Source organism: Engystomops pustulosus, chromosome 7 (genome assembly GCF_040894005.1).
Source record: "Engystomops pustulosus chromosome 7, aEngPut4.maternal, whole genome shotgun sequence".
Classification (NCBI taxonomy): Eukaryota; Metazoa; Chordata; class Amphibia; order Anura; family Leptodactylidae; genus Engystomops; species Engystomops pustulosus.
This window is the reverse complement of record NC_092417.1, coordinates 45,045,987-45,063,791: the sequence shown is the minus strand read 5'-3', so window position 1 is coordinate 45,063,791 and position 17,805 is coordinate 45,045,987. Positions and strand designations below refer to the sequence as shown.

Genomic DNA, 17,805 nt, shown 5'->3' with positions numbered 1-17,805 from the left:
CCCTCATAAAAACTCTGTGTGGGTCATCCTCCATTGCAGGTCAACAGTTTGTCTTGCTAGCTTTTTTTGTCTGTACCTTGCTTGCTATTTGTTTTTCTTTCGGTTTTTTGATACTTGGCTCACATTATTGACTATTCTTCTGTGTATACGATTCTGTATTTTATATACCTTCTCAGTTGTGACCTGGGTTGCCGACCTCCAATTTTTGTTTGTTTGGCTGTCTTTTTACATGTCCAAACTTGGGCCCAGAGAGGAAGTGTCTAAATAGCTGTCCCGTATTGGGTAGGATATGCAGATGCAAGCAGGCTGGAGGTTTACGGTTCACTGTCCTGTCTGTTGTCCCTGATCCACACAGGCTAGGCGTTTCCATTTTAGAAGTGATATCACTCTACCTTCTGATGTGGAGCTCTGCCTTTAGTTTAACCTTATTTTCTGAATTTGTATAAGGTCAGTTCAGCTGATGTGTTTTACTTTGTCTTTAGTACACTTCTGATATTCAAGCCATTTTGATGCTTTTAGCCTTATAATGGTTCACACATCCAAATTCATGAGTGTGCTATAGATGGTTAAAGCTTACTTACAATGCTGTCACAACTAACGGTTATTGATTTAATAAATCACAACTGGAAAATGCTTCCTTCTTCTTGCAGGGAGTGAAAAACAAACTAAGCCAACTCATGTGGAATGACTGGAGCCCTGCTGTACGAGGGGCAGCTGCCAAGGCGCTAGGCCAACTGGATCAAGGGAAGGAGGTCCATGATCAGATAAGGTAGGAGCATTGTATATAAAACATTGTTAAGCTGCAGTCATGAACATACTGGTAGGTTGATTACATTGTGAGCCCCATTGGGGACAGGGACTGATAAGGCAAGCTCTGTGTAGCACTGCGTAATCTGTGTGCTCTATATAAATAAAGGAATTATTATTAATTATTATTGAGGCATGCTACCTTTATTAACCCCTTAATGACATGGCTCTTTTCTGTTTTTGTGTTTTCATTTTTTGCTCCCCACCTTCAAAAATCTGTAAATTCTTAATTTTTCTATGTACAGAGCTGAGTGTTTTCTTTTTTTTTCTGCTTAACAAATTGTACTTTCCAGTGATTGTATCTAATATCCCATGCCGTGTACTGGGAAGTGGGAAAAAACTTCCAAATGTGGTGAAATTGGAAAAAAACACACATTTGCGCCACTTTCTTGTAGACCCTGTATTTACGCCTTTCACTTTTCTTTCCAATTGACACACCTACCGAATTTATATAGGTTTTAATATGTTTCAATAGATTTTTTTTTTTTAAATAGTATACAAATTTGCATTTGTCATCTTCTTGCGCTAATAACTTTCTCATACTATAGCATACAGATATGTGTACATATATTTGCGAGATGAGATGACGTTTTCATTGCTAAAGTTGTGAGTTGCAAAATGGCGAAAAAGTTGCGATTCTGATATTTGGCCGCTATTTTCAGTTATGGGGCTCAACACCGGGAATAACTGTTTTTATATTTTGATAGTTCTAGGGAAAGGGGGGTGATTTGAACTTTGGGTTCCTGATCACTTATACCATATACTGTAATACTGAAGGTTTGCTAGTGATCTCTAAGCATCTTCCTCCAGCAGACGCTAAAAGACAGGCCTGGGAGTCTGCTATAGACTCACGGCTGTCATAGTGACCAATCGCCACTCAGATGGGGCAGCGATCAAATCCAATATGGCAGCGCCAATATCCACCCCACATAGAGAGAAAAGTGGTGTCTCTGTGATGCACAGGAGAACAAGGAGCCCAATGGGGTCCGATGTACACTAGTCGGACCCCTTGTCGCTCCCTGAGAAGGGCAGAGCAGCAGGACACGCATGCCCGGGCTTCCCTGCTCATCTATATGATGCTGACAGAAATTATCAGCTCCATAGAGATGAATAGGTAATTGGGAGGCAGCATTTTAATGGCTTAAATGACCAAGTATCACAGTTAATACAAATTGTTGATGCAGAAATAAGAACATGAATCTGTAATTATATATTGTATAATTATAATGACTTTATTTTTAGGAAGCACTTGGACAGTGATAGCTGGAAGACACAGGTAGAGGCTTTATCTCTCATTGGGTTCCTGCAAATCATGACTGCTCAGCTACTCCCAGGATTCCTGCAGTGCTTTGACAGTGACTTTTCGGCTGTTCGGCGGCAGGCATGTCGGGCTGCGGGATTACTCCAGATTAAAGATGAGATGGTAAGTATACAAAGAAATGTTATGTGTATTCAAGATCAGTAATAGGAAATAAAAAATGGCCACTGAACTATATGATGCATGGCTATAGTATAGTGGGCTAAAACAAAACAAACAAAATATAAGTTTTGGGGAACATTATAAAAGCAGTAAAATTCTCATTGTAAAATTAAAGCATAATAAGTTTGCAACTTAAAGGAAATCTACCATCAAAATCCATCATGATAAACCAGGGATACGTACTCATAGATGGCCTCCTTCCTTCTAAAATCAACTTTTGAAATTATTGTGGGCTGAAATTTCTTGTGCTGCAGCGAGATTACATCATGCAGAGGGGAGGGGAGACAGTGTTAAAGCCTGTGAATCTGTAGCACAGAGGTTCTCTGAGAACCACCCTAGAAGTCCTTCCGGCTAATTAGCAGAATTTTAAAAGTTAATTGTAGAAGGAAGGATAACAAATATTAAAAGATTACCGCAATCACAGTGCCTGGGTCTATGAGTAAGTGCCTCTGATTTATCATGCTTGATTTTGATGGTAGATTTACTTTACTACTTAACATGTCTCCATGAATATTTATAGGTCATGAATTGCCTCTATCAGCTAGTCCAGAATGATCCAGTATGGAAAATCAAAACACATGCAATCAAAGGTAAGCAGCTCAAGCTTTCTAATAAATTCCATTCCAGTTTTTAAATTCTTCTTGGAAACAAAATTTTATAAAAGCAAAATAATTAATTAAAAATAATAAAAGAAGAATCCCTTGCAAAAAAAAAAAATAATAATAATTATAATATTGTGCCTGGTCCTGAAGTGGCAAAATAAATGTACAAAATAAATCATCATACAGCTTTGTCTATTGGATAATCGAAACATTTAAATATTTTTTGGAATGCTTTAAAAAAATCTATTGGACCTGAAGTTTTGTAATGATTCTGTTACAAGTCTGCAAATTATAGGTCATTGCCAAATAAAAACTTTTCACAGATAATGTATTTACAAATTTTAAAGGCCTCTTGTTTGTGGACAGTAAGCTCCTCCGTGGCACAGCAGGAAATGGAGAGGGAAAGGGGACAGTCTCCACTCAGCACTCACACAGCTCCTAAGATATCAACTTTCATTGAAAAATGCTGGAAACTCTTATGTGTATAAATAAATGATTGTATTTATCATCCAGTGTTCTATGATATTTGTAGCTTTAGGCAAAATCGGCCATATCACACCACGTGTGAAAGAACTTCTGCTGTGGGCTTTGAGACTTAAGGAGCCGGGAGTACGAATAGAAGCCTATCGCTGTATTGAAGTATTGAGTTTGTGTGACGATGAGGTTCAACACGCGCTTCAAGATAGGTTAATACTGGAGTCCCATGAGCTTGCCAGGAGGTGAGACATTTAGCTTTCTTATAAAGACAAATAAAGTAGCTCTGTCGATTAACTTGGTGTTAGTAGTTAAAGAAACTGTCATTTCAGATGAGTTTTGATATTGTGTGTGTGTCCACATGCACACAATGGGGCACATTTACATACCCGTCCTGCGCGATCCCTGAAAGTGCATTGTCCGACTGGAATGCACTGTGCCGCCATTCACTAATATTCTGCATGTGTCGCTTCCCCATTCAGGTCCGACACAGCTCTTCTTCTTCTTCCTGGTGCATGTAAGTGCATTGACTTGCGACAAATCGAATTTTAACCCTTTCCCGCCGCAGCCCTTTTTCGTTTTTGCGTTTTCATTTTTCACTCCCCACATTCAAAAATCTGTAACTTTTTTATTTTTCCATGTACAGAGCTGTGTGATGGCTTATTGTGATAACGTGACAAATTACACTTCAAAATGGTGGTATTTAATGTTCCATGCCCTGTAATGGGAAGCGGGAAAAAAATTCCAAATGCAGTGAAATTGGTAAAAAACCGCATTTGTGCCGTATTCTTGTGGGCTTGGATTTTACGGATTTCACTGTGTGCCCCAAATGACAAGTCTACTTTATTCTTTGGGTCGGTACGATTACAGGGATAACAAATTTATATAGGTTTTATAATGTTTTCATACATTTAAAAAAATTAAAACCTCCTGTACAAAATTTTTTTGGGGGATTTTGCCATCTTCTGGCACTAATAACTTTTTCATACTTTGGTGTATGGAGCTCTGGGTGGTGCCGTGTTTTGCGGATTTTGATGACATTTACAATGTTATCATTTTTAGGACTGTACGATCTTTTGATCACTTTTTATAGAATTTTTTTTTTTTTTTAAATGGCAAAAAAGTGCCATTTTCGACTTTGGGCGCAATTTACCGTTACAGGGTTAAACGCAGTGAAAAACCGTAATCATATTTTGATAGATCGGGCATTTTCGGACGCGGCGATACCTAATGTGTTTATGATTTTTACTGTTTATTTATATCAGTTCTAGGGAAAGAGAGGTGATTTGAATTTTTAGTTTTTTTTTATTATAAATTTTTTTTCAGACTCCCTAGGGTACTTTAACCCTAGGTTGTCTGTACGATCCCATCATATACTGCCATACTACAGTATGGCAGTATATGTGTATTTTACTACTCATACATTACAATGTGCTGATAGCACATTGTAATGAATGGGTTAACCCGAAGTAGCTTCGGGTCTTCGTGAGACCTGAAGCTACCATTGCGACGGATCGCCGCTCCCCGATGATGTCACGGGGAGCGAGGATCCTCAGCTTTGCTAGCACCGATCGCGGGTGTTACCGGTAAGCCTTTGCTGCAATTAGCAGCAAAGACTCACCGGCTATGGAGAGGGGTCAGCCCGCGAGCCTTCTCCATGCACCAGGACCCGACATGTGACGTGCTACTACGTCACATGTCCGTAAGGGGTTAAATCCCGCGCTCAGTCCGAATCAGTCGGCACCCCCCCCATTTTTGTCGCATGAAAGCCGGCAGTGGTGCGCCAACATCTGATGATGTGCGACACAATCCCCTGCTAAATATCTGTCATAGTGGCACAAATCCCGAAAATGGCGGGAAATCCAACGGAAATGCGATCCTCGGACCCTTAGTAAATAAGCCCTCATATCAGGAGTGCAATGTGCCCTTTAGTTACAGTGTTGCTTCTACATTACTATGGAAAATCTGTCTACAGGATTGAAGCAGGATCTTTCTCTGTTCCCTCTCCTGTTTGTTACACAGCTGTGAGTGTTAACCCTTTCTGCTCTCTCCCTGGCTGTATTATGCTATCAGCACTATATTCAAGCTGAAAGTGCAGGGGTTAATCCTCCCATCTCAGAGCGGTTTATACACACACAGGGAGATTAGGTGTGAGCTCATGCAGCCTCTATAGATAGACTGGAATCCGCATGAAGGGGAGGGAGAAGCTTGATTTTTTAATTTATATTTTTTACAAACTAAGCTGAATTTTTTAAAAGAACTATATTAGAAAATTGTTCACCACATCCTACCACTCACAATATGACACACTGGGGCACATTTACTTACCCGGCCCATTCGCGATCCAGCGGCGCGTTCTCTGCACAGGATTCGGGTCCGGCTGGGATTTAAGATGGTAGTTCCTCCGCCGTCCACCAGGTGGCGCTGCAGCGCCGAAAATAATCTTAACGCCCCGGAATGCACCATCCCATAGAAGGTGAAGGTGAGCGCTCCCCAAGCGACACATTTTCGGTTTTTAAATGCGGCGGTTTTTCCGAATACGTCGGGTTTTCGTTCGGCCACGCCCCCCCCCATTTCTGTCGCGCGCATGCCGGCCCCGATGCGCCACAATCCGATCGCGTGCGCCAAAAACCCGGGGCAATTCATGTACAAGCGGCGCAAATCGGAAATATTCGGGTAACACGTCGGGAAAACGCGAATCGGGCCCTTAGTAAATGACCCCCATTATCTCAAATGACGGTCACGCTTTAATAAAATATTTTTTCCCCAATTCCCTGTCACTTAGACAGCTAAAACAGACATTGACTGCATTTAACCTGCCGCATAATGGGAATCAGGAGATGATGTCACAAGTTAAGCATCAGGTATGTGATATACGTTTTAAATTATGCTAATGAGTCGGAAGAGCTCTGGTGGTGGGGGGGGGGGGGTCCGTGCAGAAAACAATTAGCAAGGGTTTCTAAGATTTAGTAAATTTAATATGACTGATAATGTATTATGGGACAGATTAGATATTATATATTAAAACTGTGGAACAGGGAGTCATTGCCACATGCTGTCCAATTGCATTTGCACAATTATAAAGCTACACAATATATTTGAAAACATTGTGGAAAGTTTTTTCACTAAATATTTGTAAAAGGAATGTGGCCCCTCTAAAATATATTTGAATAGAGGAAATGTGGCCCCTCTAAAATATATGCGAAAAGAGGAAATGTGGCCCCTCTAAAATATATGTGAATAGAGGAAATGTGGCCCCTCTAAAATATATGTGAATAGAGGAAATGTGGCCCCTCTAAAATATATGTGAATAGAGGAAATGTGGCCCCTCTAAAATATATGTGAATAGAGGAAATGTGGCCCCTCTAAAATATATATTTGAAAAGAGGAAATGTGGCCCCTCTAAAATATATATTTGAAAAGAGGAAATGTGGCCCCTCTAAAATATATGCGAAAAGAGGAAATGTGGCCCCTCTAAAATATATGCGAAAAGAGGAAATGTGGCCCCTCTAAAATATATATTTGAAAAGAGGAAATGTGGCCCCTCTAAAATATATGCGAAAAAAGGAAATTTGGCCCCTCTAAAATATATGCGAAAAGAGGAAATGTGGCCCCTCTAAAATATATTTGAAAAGAGGAAATGTGGCCCCTCTAAAATATATATTTGAAAAGAGGAAATGTGGCCCCTCTAAAATATATGCGAAAAGAGGAAATGTGGCCCCTCTAAAATATATGCGAAAAGAGGAAATGTGGCCCCTCTAAAATATATGTGAAAAGAGGAAATGTGGCCCCTCTAAAATATATGTGAATAGAGGAAATGTGGCCCCTCTAAAATATATGTGAATAGAGGAAATGTGGCCCCTCTAAAATATATGTGAAAAGAGGAAATGTGGCCCCTCTAAAATATATATTTGAAAAGAGGAAATGTGGCCCCTCTAAAATATATATTTGAAAAGAGGAAATGTGGCCCCTCTAAAATATATGCGAAAAGAGGAAATGTGGCCCCTCTAAAATATATGCGAAAAGAGGAAATGTGGCCCCTCTAAAATATATATTTGAAAAGAGGAAATGTGGCCCCTCTAAAATATATGCGAAAAGAGGAAATGTGGCCCCTCTAAAATATATGCGAAAAGAGGAAATGTGGCCCCTCTAAAATATATGTGAAAAGAGGAAATGTGGCCCCTCTAAAATATATGTGAATAGAGGAAATGTGGCCCCTCTAAAATATATGTGAATAGAGGAAATGTGGCCCCTCTAAAATATATGTGAAAAGAGGAAATGTGGCCCCTCTAAAATATATATTTGAAAAGAGGAAATGTGGCCCCTCTAAAATATATATTTGAAAAGAGGAAATGTGGCCCCTCTAAAATATATGCGAAAAGAGGAAATGTGGCCCCTCTAAAATATATGCGAAAAGAGGAAATGTGGCCCCTCTAAAATATATATTTGAAAAGAGGAAGTGTGGCCCCTCTAAAATATATGCGAAAAAAGGAAATTTGGCCCCTCTAAAATATATGCGAAAAGAGGAAATGTGGCCCCTCTAAAATATATTTGAAAAGAGGAAATGTGGCCCCTCTAAAATATATATTTGAAAAGAGGAAATGTGGCCCCTCTAAAATATATGCGAAAAGAGGAAATGTGGCCCCTCTAAAATATATGCGAAAAGAGGAAATGTGGCCCCTCTAAAATATATGTGAAAAGAGGAAATGTGGCCCCTCTAAAATATATATTTGAAAAGAGGAAATGTGGCCCCTCTAAAATATATATTTGAAAAGAGGAAATGTGGCCCCTCTAAAATATATATTTGAAAAGAGGAAATGTGGCCCCTCTAAAATATATGTGAAAAGAGGAAATGTGGCCCCTCTAAAATATATGCGAAAAGACGAAATGTGGCCCCTCTAAAATATATGCGAAAAGAGGAAATGTGGCCCCTCTAAAATATATATTTGAAAAGAGGAAATGCGGCCCCTCTAAAATATATGTGAAAAGAGGAAATGTGGCCCCTCTAAAATATATGCGAAAAGAGGAAATGTGGCCCCTCTAAAATATATATTTGAAAAGAGGAAATGTGGCCCCTCTAAAATATATGTGAAAAGAGGAAATGTGGCCCCTCTAAAATATATATTTGAAAAGAGGAAATGTGGCCCCTCTAAAATATATGCGAAAAGAGGAAATGTGGCCCCTCTAAAATATATGTGAAAAGAGGAAATGTGGCCCCTCTAAAATATATGTGAAAAGAGGAAATGTGGCCCCTCTAAAATATATGTGAAAAGAGGAAATGTGGCCCCTCTAAAATATATGTGAAAAGAGGAAATGTGGCCCCTCTAAAATATATGCGAAAAGACGAAATGTGGCCCCTCTAAAATATATGCGAAAAGAGGAAATGTGGCCCCTCTAAAATATATATTTGAAAAGAGGAAATGCGGCCCCTCTAAAATATATGTGAAAAGAGGAAATGTGGCCCCTCTAAAATATATATTTGAAAAGAGGAAATGTGGCCCCTCTAAAATATATATTTGAAAAGAGGAAATGTGGCCCCTCTAAAATATATGCGAAAAGAGGAAATGTGGCCCCTCTAAAATATATGCGAAAAGAGGAAATGTGGCCCCTCTAAAATATATATTTGAAAAGAGGAAATGTGGCCCCTCTAAAATATATGCGAAAAGAGGAAATGTGGCCCCTCTAAAATATATGCGAAAAGAGGAAATGTGGCCCCTCTAAAATATATGTGAAAAGAGGAAATGTGGCCCCTCTAAAATATATGTGAATAGAGGAAATGTGGCCCCTCTAAAATATATGTGAATAGAGGAAATGTGGCCCCTCTAAAATATATGTGAAAAGAGGAAATGTGGCCCCTCTAAAATATATATTTGAAAAGAGGAAATGTGGCCCCTCTAAAATATATATTTGAAAAGAGGAAATGTGGCCCCTCTAAAATATATGCGAAAAGAGGAAATGTGGCCCCTCTAAAATATATGCGAAAAGAGGAAATGTGGCCCCTATAAAATATATATTTGAAAAGAGGAAATGTGGCCCCTCTAAAATATATGCGAAAAAAGGAAATTTGGCCCCTCTAAAATATATGCGAAAAGAGGAAATGTGGCCCCTCTAAAATATATTTGAAAAGAGGAAATGTGGCCCCTCTAAAATATATATTTGAAAAGAGGAAATGTGGCCCCTCTAAAATATATGCGAAAAGAGGAAATGTGGCCCCTCTAAAATATATGCGAAAAGAGGAAATGTGGCCCCTCTAAAATATATGTGAAAAGAGGAAATGTGGCCCCTCTAAAATATATATTTGAAAAGAGGAAATGTGGCCCCTCTAAAATATATATTTGAAAAGAGGAAATGTGGCCCCTCTAAAATATATATTTGAAAAGAGGAAATGTGGCCCCTCTAAAATATATGTGAAAAGAGGAAATGTGGCCCCTCTAAAATATATGCGAAAAGACGAAATGTGGCCCCTCTAAAATATATATTTGAAAAGAGGAAATGTGGCCCCTCTAAAATATATGCGAAAAGAGGAAATGTGGCCCCTCTAAAATATATATTTGAAAAGAGGAAATGTGGCCCCTCTAAAATATATGTGAAAAGAGGAAATGTGGCCCCTCTAAAATATATGCGAAAAGACGAAATGTGGCCCCTCTAAAATATATGCGAAAAGAGGAAATGTGGCCCCTCTAAAATATATATTTGAAAAGAGGAAATGCGGCCCCTCTAAAATATATGTGAAAAGAGGAAATGTGGCCCCTCTAAAATATATGCGAAAAGAGGAAATGTGGCCCCTCTAAAATATATATTTGAAAAGAGGAAATGTGGCCCCTCTAAAATATATGTGAAAAGAGGAAATGTGGCCCCTCTAAAATATATATTTGAAAAGAGGAAATGTGGCCCCTCTAAAATATATGCGAAAAGAGGAAATGTGGCCCCTCTAAAATATATGTGAAAAGAGGAAATGTGGCCCCTCTAAAATATATGTGAAAAGAGGAAATGTGGCCCCTCTAAAATATATGTGAAAAGAGGAAATGTGGCCCCTCTAAAATATATGTGAAAAGAGGAAATGTGGCCCCTCTAAAATATATGCGAAAAGACGAAATGTGGCCCCTCTAAAATATATGCGAAAAGAGGAAATGTGGCCCCTCTAAAATATATATTTGAAAAGAGGAAATGCGGCCCCTCTAAAATATATGTGAAAAGAGGAAATGTGGCCCCTCTAAAATATATATTTGAAAAGAGGAAATGTGGCCCCTCTAAAATATATATTTGAAAAGAGGAAATGTGGCCCCTCTAAAATATATGCGAAAAGAGGAAATGTGGCCCCTCTAAAATATATGCGAAAAGAGGAAATGTGGCCCCTCTAAAATATATATTTGAAAAGAGGAAATGTGGCCCCTCTAAAATATATGCGAAAAGAGGAAATGTGGCCCCTCTAAAATATATGCGAAAAGAGGAAATGTGGCCCCTCTAAAATATATGTGAAAAGAGGAAATGTGGCCCCTCTAAAATATATGTGAATAGAGGAAATGTGGCCCCTCTAAAATATATGTGAATAGAGGAAATGTGGCCCCTCTAAAATATATGTGAAAAGAGGAAATGTGGCCCCTCTAAAATATATATTTGAAAAGAGGAAATGTGGCCCCTCTAAAATATATATTTGAAAAGAGGAAATGTGGCCCCTCTAAAATATATGCGAAAAGAGGAAATGTGGCCCCTCTAAAATATATGCGAAAAGAGGAAATGTGGCCCCTCTAAAATATATATTTGAAAAGAGGAAATGTGGCCCCTCTAAAATATATGCGAAAAAAGGAAATTTGGCCCCTCTAAAATATATGCGAAAAGAGGAAATGTGGCCCCTCTAAAATATATTTGAAAAGAGGAAATGTGGCCCCTCTAAAATATATATTTGAAAAGAGGAAATGTGGCCCCTCTAAAATATATGCGAAAAGAGGAAATGTGGCCCCTCTAAAATATATGCGAAAAGAGGAAATGTGGCCCCTCTAAAATATATGTGAAAAGAGGAAATGTGGCCCCTCTAAAATATATATTTGAAAAGAGGAAATGTGGCCCCTCTAAAATATATATTTGAAAAGAGGAAATGTGGCCCCTCTAAAATATATATTTGAAAAGAGGAAATGTGGCCCCTCTAAAATATATGTGAAAAGAGGAAATGTGGCCCCTCTAAAATATATGCGAAAAGACGAAATGTGGCCCCTCTAAAATATATGTGAAAAGAGGAAATGTGGCCCCTCTAAAATATATATTTGAAAAGAGGAAATGCGGCCCCTCTAAAATATATGTGAAAAGAGGAAATGTGGCCCCTCTAAAATATATGCGAAAAGAGGAAATGTGGCCCCTCTAAAATATATATTTGAAAAGAGGAAATGTGGCCCCTCTAAAATATATGTGAAAAGAGGAAATGTGGCCCCTCTAAAATATATATTTGAAAAGAGGAAATGTGGCCCCTCTAAAATATATGCGAAAAGAGGAAATGTGGCCCCTCTAAAATATATGTGAAAAGAGGAAATGTGGCCCCTCTAAAATATATGTGAAAAGAGGAAATGTGGCCCCTCTAAAATATATGTGAAAAGAGGAAATGTGGCCCCTCTAAAATATATATTTGAAAAGAGGAAATGTGGCCCCTCTAAAATATATGCGAAAAGAGGAAATGTGGCCCCTCTAAAATATATGTGAAAAGAGGAAATGTGGCCCCTCTAAAATATATATTTGAAAAGAGGAAATGTGGCCCCTCTAAAATATATGTGAAAAGAGGAAATGTGGCCCCTCTAAAATATATGTGAAAAGAGGAAATGTGGCCCCTCTAAAATATATGTGAAAAGAGGAAATGTGGCCCCTCTAAAATATATGTGAAAAGAGGAAATGTGGCCCCTCTAAAATATATGCGAAAAGACGAAATGTGGCCCCTCTAAAATATATGCGAAAAGAGGAAATGTGGCCCCTCTAAAATATATTTTTGAAAAGAGGAAATGCGGCCCCTCTAAAATATATGTGAAAAGAGGAAATGTGGCCCCTCTAAAATATATATTTGAAAAGAGGAAATGTGGCCCCTCTAAAATATATATTTGAAAAGAGGAAATGTGGCCCCTCTAAAATATATGCGAAAAGAGGAAATGTGGCCCCTCTAAAATATATGCGAAAAGAGGAAATGTGGCCCCTCTAAAATATATATTTGAAAAGAGGAAATGTGGCCCCTCTAAAATATATGCGAAAAGAGGAAATGTGGCCCCTCTAAAATATATGCGAAAAGAGGAAATGTGGCCCCTCTAAAATATATGTGAAAAGAGGAAATGTGGCCCCTCTAAAATATATGTTAATAGAGGAAATGTGGCCCCTCTAAAATATATGTGAAAAGAGGAAATGTGGCCCCTCTAAAATATATATTTGAAAAGAGGAAATGTGGCCCCTCTAAAATATATATTTGAAAAGAGGAAATGTGGCCCCTCTAAAATATATGCGAAAAGAGGAAATGTGGCCCCTCTAAAATATATGCGAAAAGAGGAAATGTGGCCCCTCTAAAATATATATTTGAAAAGAGGAAATGTGGCCCCTCTAAAATATATGCGAAAAAAGGAAATTTGGCCCCTCTAAAATATATGCGAAAAGAGGAAATGTGGCCCCTCTAAAATATATTTGAAAAGAGGAAATGTGGCCCCTCTAAAATATATATTTGAAAAGAGGAAATGTGGCCCCTCTAAAATATATGCGAAAAGAGGAAATGTGGCCCCTCTAAAATATATGCGAAAAGAGGAAATGTGGCCCCTCTAAAATATATGTGAAAAGAGGAAATGTGGCCCCTCTAAAATATATATTTGAAAAGAGGAAATGTGGCCCCTCTAAAATATATATTTGAAAAGAGGAAATGTGGCCCCTCTAAAATATATATTTGAAAAGAGGAAATGTGGCCCCTCTAAAATATATGTGAAAAGAGGAAATGTGGCCCCTCTAAAATATATGCGAAAAGACGAAATGTGGCCCCTCTAAAATATATGCGAAAAGAGGAAATGTGGCCCCTCTAAAATATATATTTGAAAAGAGGAAATGCGGCCCCTCTAAAATATATGTGAAAAGAGGAAATGTGGCCCCTCTAAAATATATGCGAAAAGAGGAAATGTGGCCCCTCTAAAATATATATTTGAAAAGAGGAAATGTGGCCCCTCTAAAATATATGTGAAAAGAGGAAATGTGGCCCCTCTAAAATATATATTTGAAAAGAGGAAATGTGGCCCCTCTAAAATATATGTGAAAAGAGGAAATGTGGCCCCTCTAAAATATATGTGAAAAGAGGAAATGTGGCCCCTCTAAAATATATATTTGAAAAGAGGAAATGTGGCCCCTCTAAAATATATGTGAAAAGAGGAAATGTGGCCCCTCTAAAATATATGTGAAAAGAGGAAATGTGGCCCCTCTAAAATATATGTGAAAAGAGGAAATGTGGCCCCTCTAAAATATATGTGAAAAGAGGAAATGTGGCCCCTCTAAAATATATGCGAAAAGACGAAATGTGGCCCCTCTAAAATATATGCGAAAAGAGGAAATGTGGCCCCTCTAAAATATATTTTTGAAAAGAGGAAATGCGGCCCCTCTAAAATATATGTGAAAAGAGGAAATGTGGCCCCTCTAAAATATATATTTGAAAAGAGGAAATGTGGCCCCTCTAAAATATATATTTGAAAAGAGGAAATGTGGCCCCTCTAAAATATATGCGAAAAGAGGAAATGTGGCCCCTCTAAAATATATGCGAAAAGAGGAAATGTGGCCCCTCTAAAATATATATTTGAAAAGAGGAAATGTGGCCCCTCTAAAATATATGCGAAAAGAGGAAATGTGGCCCCTCTAAAATATATGCGAAAAGAGGAAATGTGGCCCCTCTAAAATATATGTGAAAAGAGGAAATGTGGCCCCTCTAAAATATATGTTAATAGAGGAAATGTGGCCCCTCTAAAATATATGTGAAAAGAGGAAATGTGGCCCCTCTAAAATATATATTTGAAAAGAGGAAATGTGGCCCCTCTAAAATATATATTTGAAAAGAGGAAATGTGGCCCCTCTAAAATATATGCGAAAAGAGGAAATGTGGCCCCTCTAAAATATATGCGAAAAGAGGAAATGTGGCCCCTCTAAAATATATATTTGAAAAGAGGAAATGTGGCCCCTCTAAAATATATGCGAAAAAAGGAAATTTGGCCCCTCTAAAATATATGCGAAAAGAGGAAATGTGGCCCCTCTAAAATATATTTGAAAAGAGGAAATGTGGCCCCTCTAAAATATATATTTGAAAAGAGGAAATGTGGCCCCTCTAAAATATATGCGAAAAGAGGAAATGTGGCCCCTCTAAAATATATGCGAAAAGAGGAAATGTGGCCCCTCTAAAATATATGTGAAAAGAGGAAATGTGGCCCCTCTAAAATATATATTTGAAAAGAGGAAATGTGGCCCCTCTAAAATATATATTTGAAAAGAGGAAATGTGGCCCCTCTAAAATATATATTTGAAAAGAGGAAATGTGGCCCCTCTAAAATATATGTGAAAAGAGGAAATGTGGCCCCTCTAAAATATATGCGAAAAGACGAAATGTGGCCCCTCTAAAATATATGCGAAAAGAGGAAATGTGGCCCCTCTAAAATATATATTTGAAAAGAGGAAATGCGGCCCCTCTAAAATATATGTGAAAAGAGGAAATGTGGCCCCTCTAAAATATATGCGAAAAGAGGAAATGTGGCCCCTCTAAAATATATATTTGAAAAGAGGAAATGTGGCCCCTCTAAAATATATGTGAAAAGAGGAAATGTGGCCCCTCTAAAATATATATTTGAAAAGAGGAAATGTGGCCCCTCTAAAATATATGTGAAAAGAGGAAATGTGGCCCCTCTAAAATATATATTTGAAAAGAGGAAATGTGGCCCCTCTAAAATATATGCGAAAAGAGGAAATGTGGCCCCTCTAAAATATATGTGAAAAGAGGAAATGTGGCCCCTCTAAAATATATGTGAAAAGAGGAAATGTGGCCCCTCTAAAATATATGTGAAAAGAGGAAATGTGGCCCCTCTAAAATATATGTGAAAAGAGGAAATGTGGCCCCTCTAAAATATATGTGAAAAGAGGAAATGTGGCCCCTCTAAAATATATGTGAAAAGAGGAAATGTGGCCCCTCTAAAATATATGCGAAAAGACGAAATGTGGCCCCTCTAAAATATATGCGAAAAGAGGAAATGTGGCCCCTCTAAAATATATATTTGAAAAGAGGAAATGCGGCCCCTCTAAAATATATGTGAAAAGAGGAAATGTGGCCCCTCTAAAATATATATTTGAAAAGAGGAAATGTGGCCCCTCTAAAATATATATATTTGAAAAGAGGAAATGTGGCCCCTCTAAAATATATGCGAAAAGAGGAAATGTGGCCCCTCTAAAATATATGCGAAAAGAGGAAATGTGGCCCCTCTAAAATATATATTTGAAAAGAGGAAATGTGGCCCCTCTAAAATATATGCAAAAAGAGGAAATGTGGCCCCTCTAAAATATATGCGAAAAGAGGAAATGTGGCCCCTCTAAAATATATGTGAAAAGAGGAAATGTGGCCCCTCTAAAATATATGTGAATAGAGGAAATGTGGCCCCTCTAAAATATATGTGAATAGAGGAAATGTGGCCCCTCTAAAATATATGTGAAAAGAGGAAATGTGGCCCCTCTAAAATATATATTTGAAAAGAGGAAATGTGGCCCCTCTAAAATATATATTTGAAAAGAGGAAATGTGGCCCCTCTAAAATATATGCGAAAAGAGGAAATGTGGCCCCTCTAAAATATATATTTGAAAAGAGGAAATGTGGCCCCTCTAAAATATATGCGAAAAAAGGAAATTTGGCCCCTCTAAAATATATGCGAAAAGAGGAAATGTGGCCCCTCTAAAATATATTTGAAAAGAGGAAATGTGGCCCCTCTAAAATATATATTTGAAAAGAGGAAATGTGGCCCCTCTAAAATATATGCGAAAAGAGGAAATGTGGCCCCTCTAAAATATATGCGAAAAGAGGAAATGTGGCCCCTCTAAAATATATGTGAAAAGAGGAAATGTGGCCCCTCTAAAATATATATTTGAAAAGAGGAAATGTGGCCCCTCTAAAATATATGCGAAAAGAGGAAATGTGGCCCCTCTAAAATATATGTGAAAAGAGGAAATGTGGCCCCTCTAAAATATATGTGAATAGAGGAAATGTGGCCCCTCTAAAATATATGTGAATAGAGGAAATGTGGCCCCTCTAAAATATATGTGAAAAGAGGAAATGTGGCCCCTCTAAAATATATATTTGAAAAGAGGAAATGTGGCCCCTCTAAAATATATATTTGAAAAGAGGAAATGTGGCCCCTCTAAAATATATGCGAAAAGAGGAAATGTGGCCCCTCTAAAATATATATTTGAAAAGAGGAAATGTGGCCCCTCTAAAATATATGCGAAAAAAGGAAATTTGGCCCCTCTAAAATATATGCGAAAAGAGGAAATGTGGCCCCTCTAAAATATATTTGAAAAGAGGAAATGTGGCCCCTCTAAAATATATATTTGAAAAGAGGAAATGTGGCCCCTCTAAAATATATGCGAAAAGAGGAAATGTGGCCCCTCTAAAATATATGCGAAAAGAGGAAATGTGGCCCCTCTAAAATATATGTGAAAAGAGGAAATGTGGCCCCTCTAAAATATATATTTGAAAAGAGGAAATGTGGCCCCTCTAAAATATATATTTGAAAAGAGGAAATGTGGCCCCTCTAAAATATATATTTGAAAAGAGGAAATGTGGCCCCTCTAAAATATATGTGAAAAGAGGAAATGTGGCCCCTCTGAAATATATGCGAAAAGACGAAATGTGGCCCCTCTAAAATATATGCGAAAAGAGGAAATGTGGCCCCTCTAAAATATATATTTGAAAAGAGGAAATGCGGCCCCTCTAAAATATATGTGAAAAGAGGAAATGTGGCCCCTCTAAAATATATGCGAAAAGAGGAAATGTGGCCCCTCTAAAATATATATTTGAAAAGAGGAAATGTGGCCCCTCTAAAATATATGTGAAAAGAGGAAATGTGGCCCCTCTAAAATATATATTTGAAAAGAGGAAATGTGGCCCCTCTAAAATATATGCGAAAAGAGGAAATGTGGCCCCTCTAAAATATATGTGAAAAGAGGAAATGTGGCCCCTCTAAAATATATGTGAAAAGAGGAAATGTGGCCCCTCTAAAATATATGTGAAAAGAGGAAATGTGGCCCCTCTAAAATATATATTTGAAAAGAGGAAATGTGGCCCCTCTAAAATATATGCGAAAAGAGGAAATGTGGCCCCTCTAAAATATATGTGAAAAGAGGAAATGTGGCCCCTCTAAAATATATATTTGAAAAGAGGAAATGTGGCCCCTCTAAAATATATGTGAAAAGAGGAAA

The 17,805-nt window shown here is 37.9% G+C and overlaps 1 protein-coding gene across 3 annotated transcripts in view; it reads left to right on the top strand.

Annotated features, from left to right (window-relative positions):
- HEATR4 (HEAT repeat containing 4) overlaps positions 1–17,805 on the top strand; it is a 35,369-nt gene that overhangs the window by 11,385 nt on the left and 6,179 nt on the right. For all 3 annotated transcript variants that reach the window (XM_072115720.1, XM_072115719.1, XM_072115721.1), the window contains 5 exons: positions 651–769; positions 2,050–2,230; positions 2,808–2,877; positions 3,422–3,608; positions 6,149–6,227. In XM_072115720.1, coding sequence (XP_071971821.1) covers positions 651–769; positions 2,050–2,230; positions 2,808–2,877; positions 3,422–3,608; positions 6,149–6,227 — 636 coding nt within the window. The remainder of the gene's footprint in view (positions 1–650; positions 770–2,049; positions 2,231–2,807; positions 2,878–3,421; positions 3,609–6,148; positions 6,228–17,805) is intronic.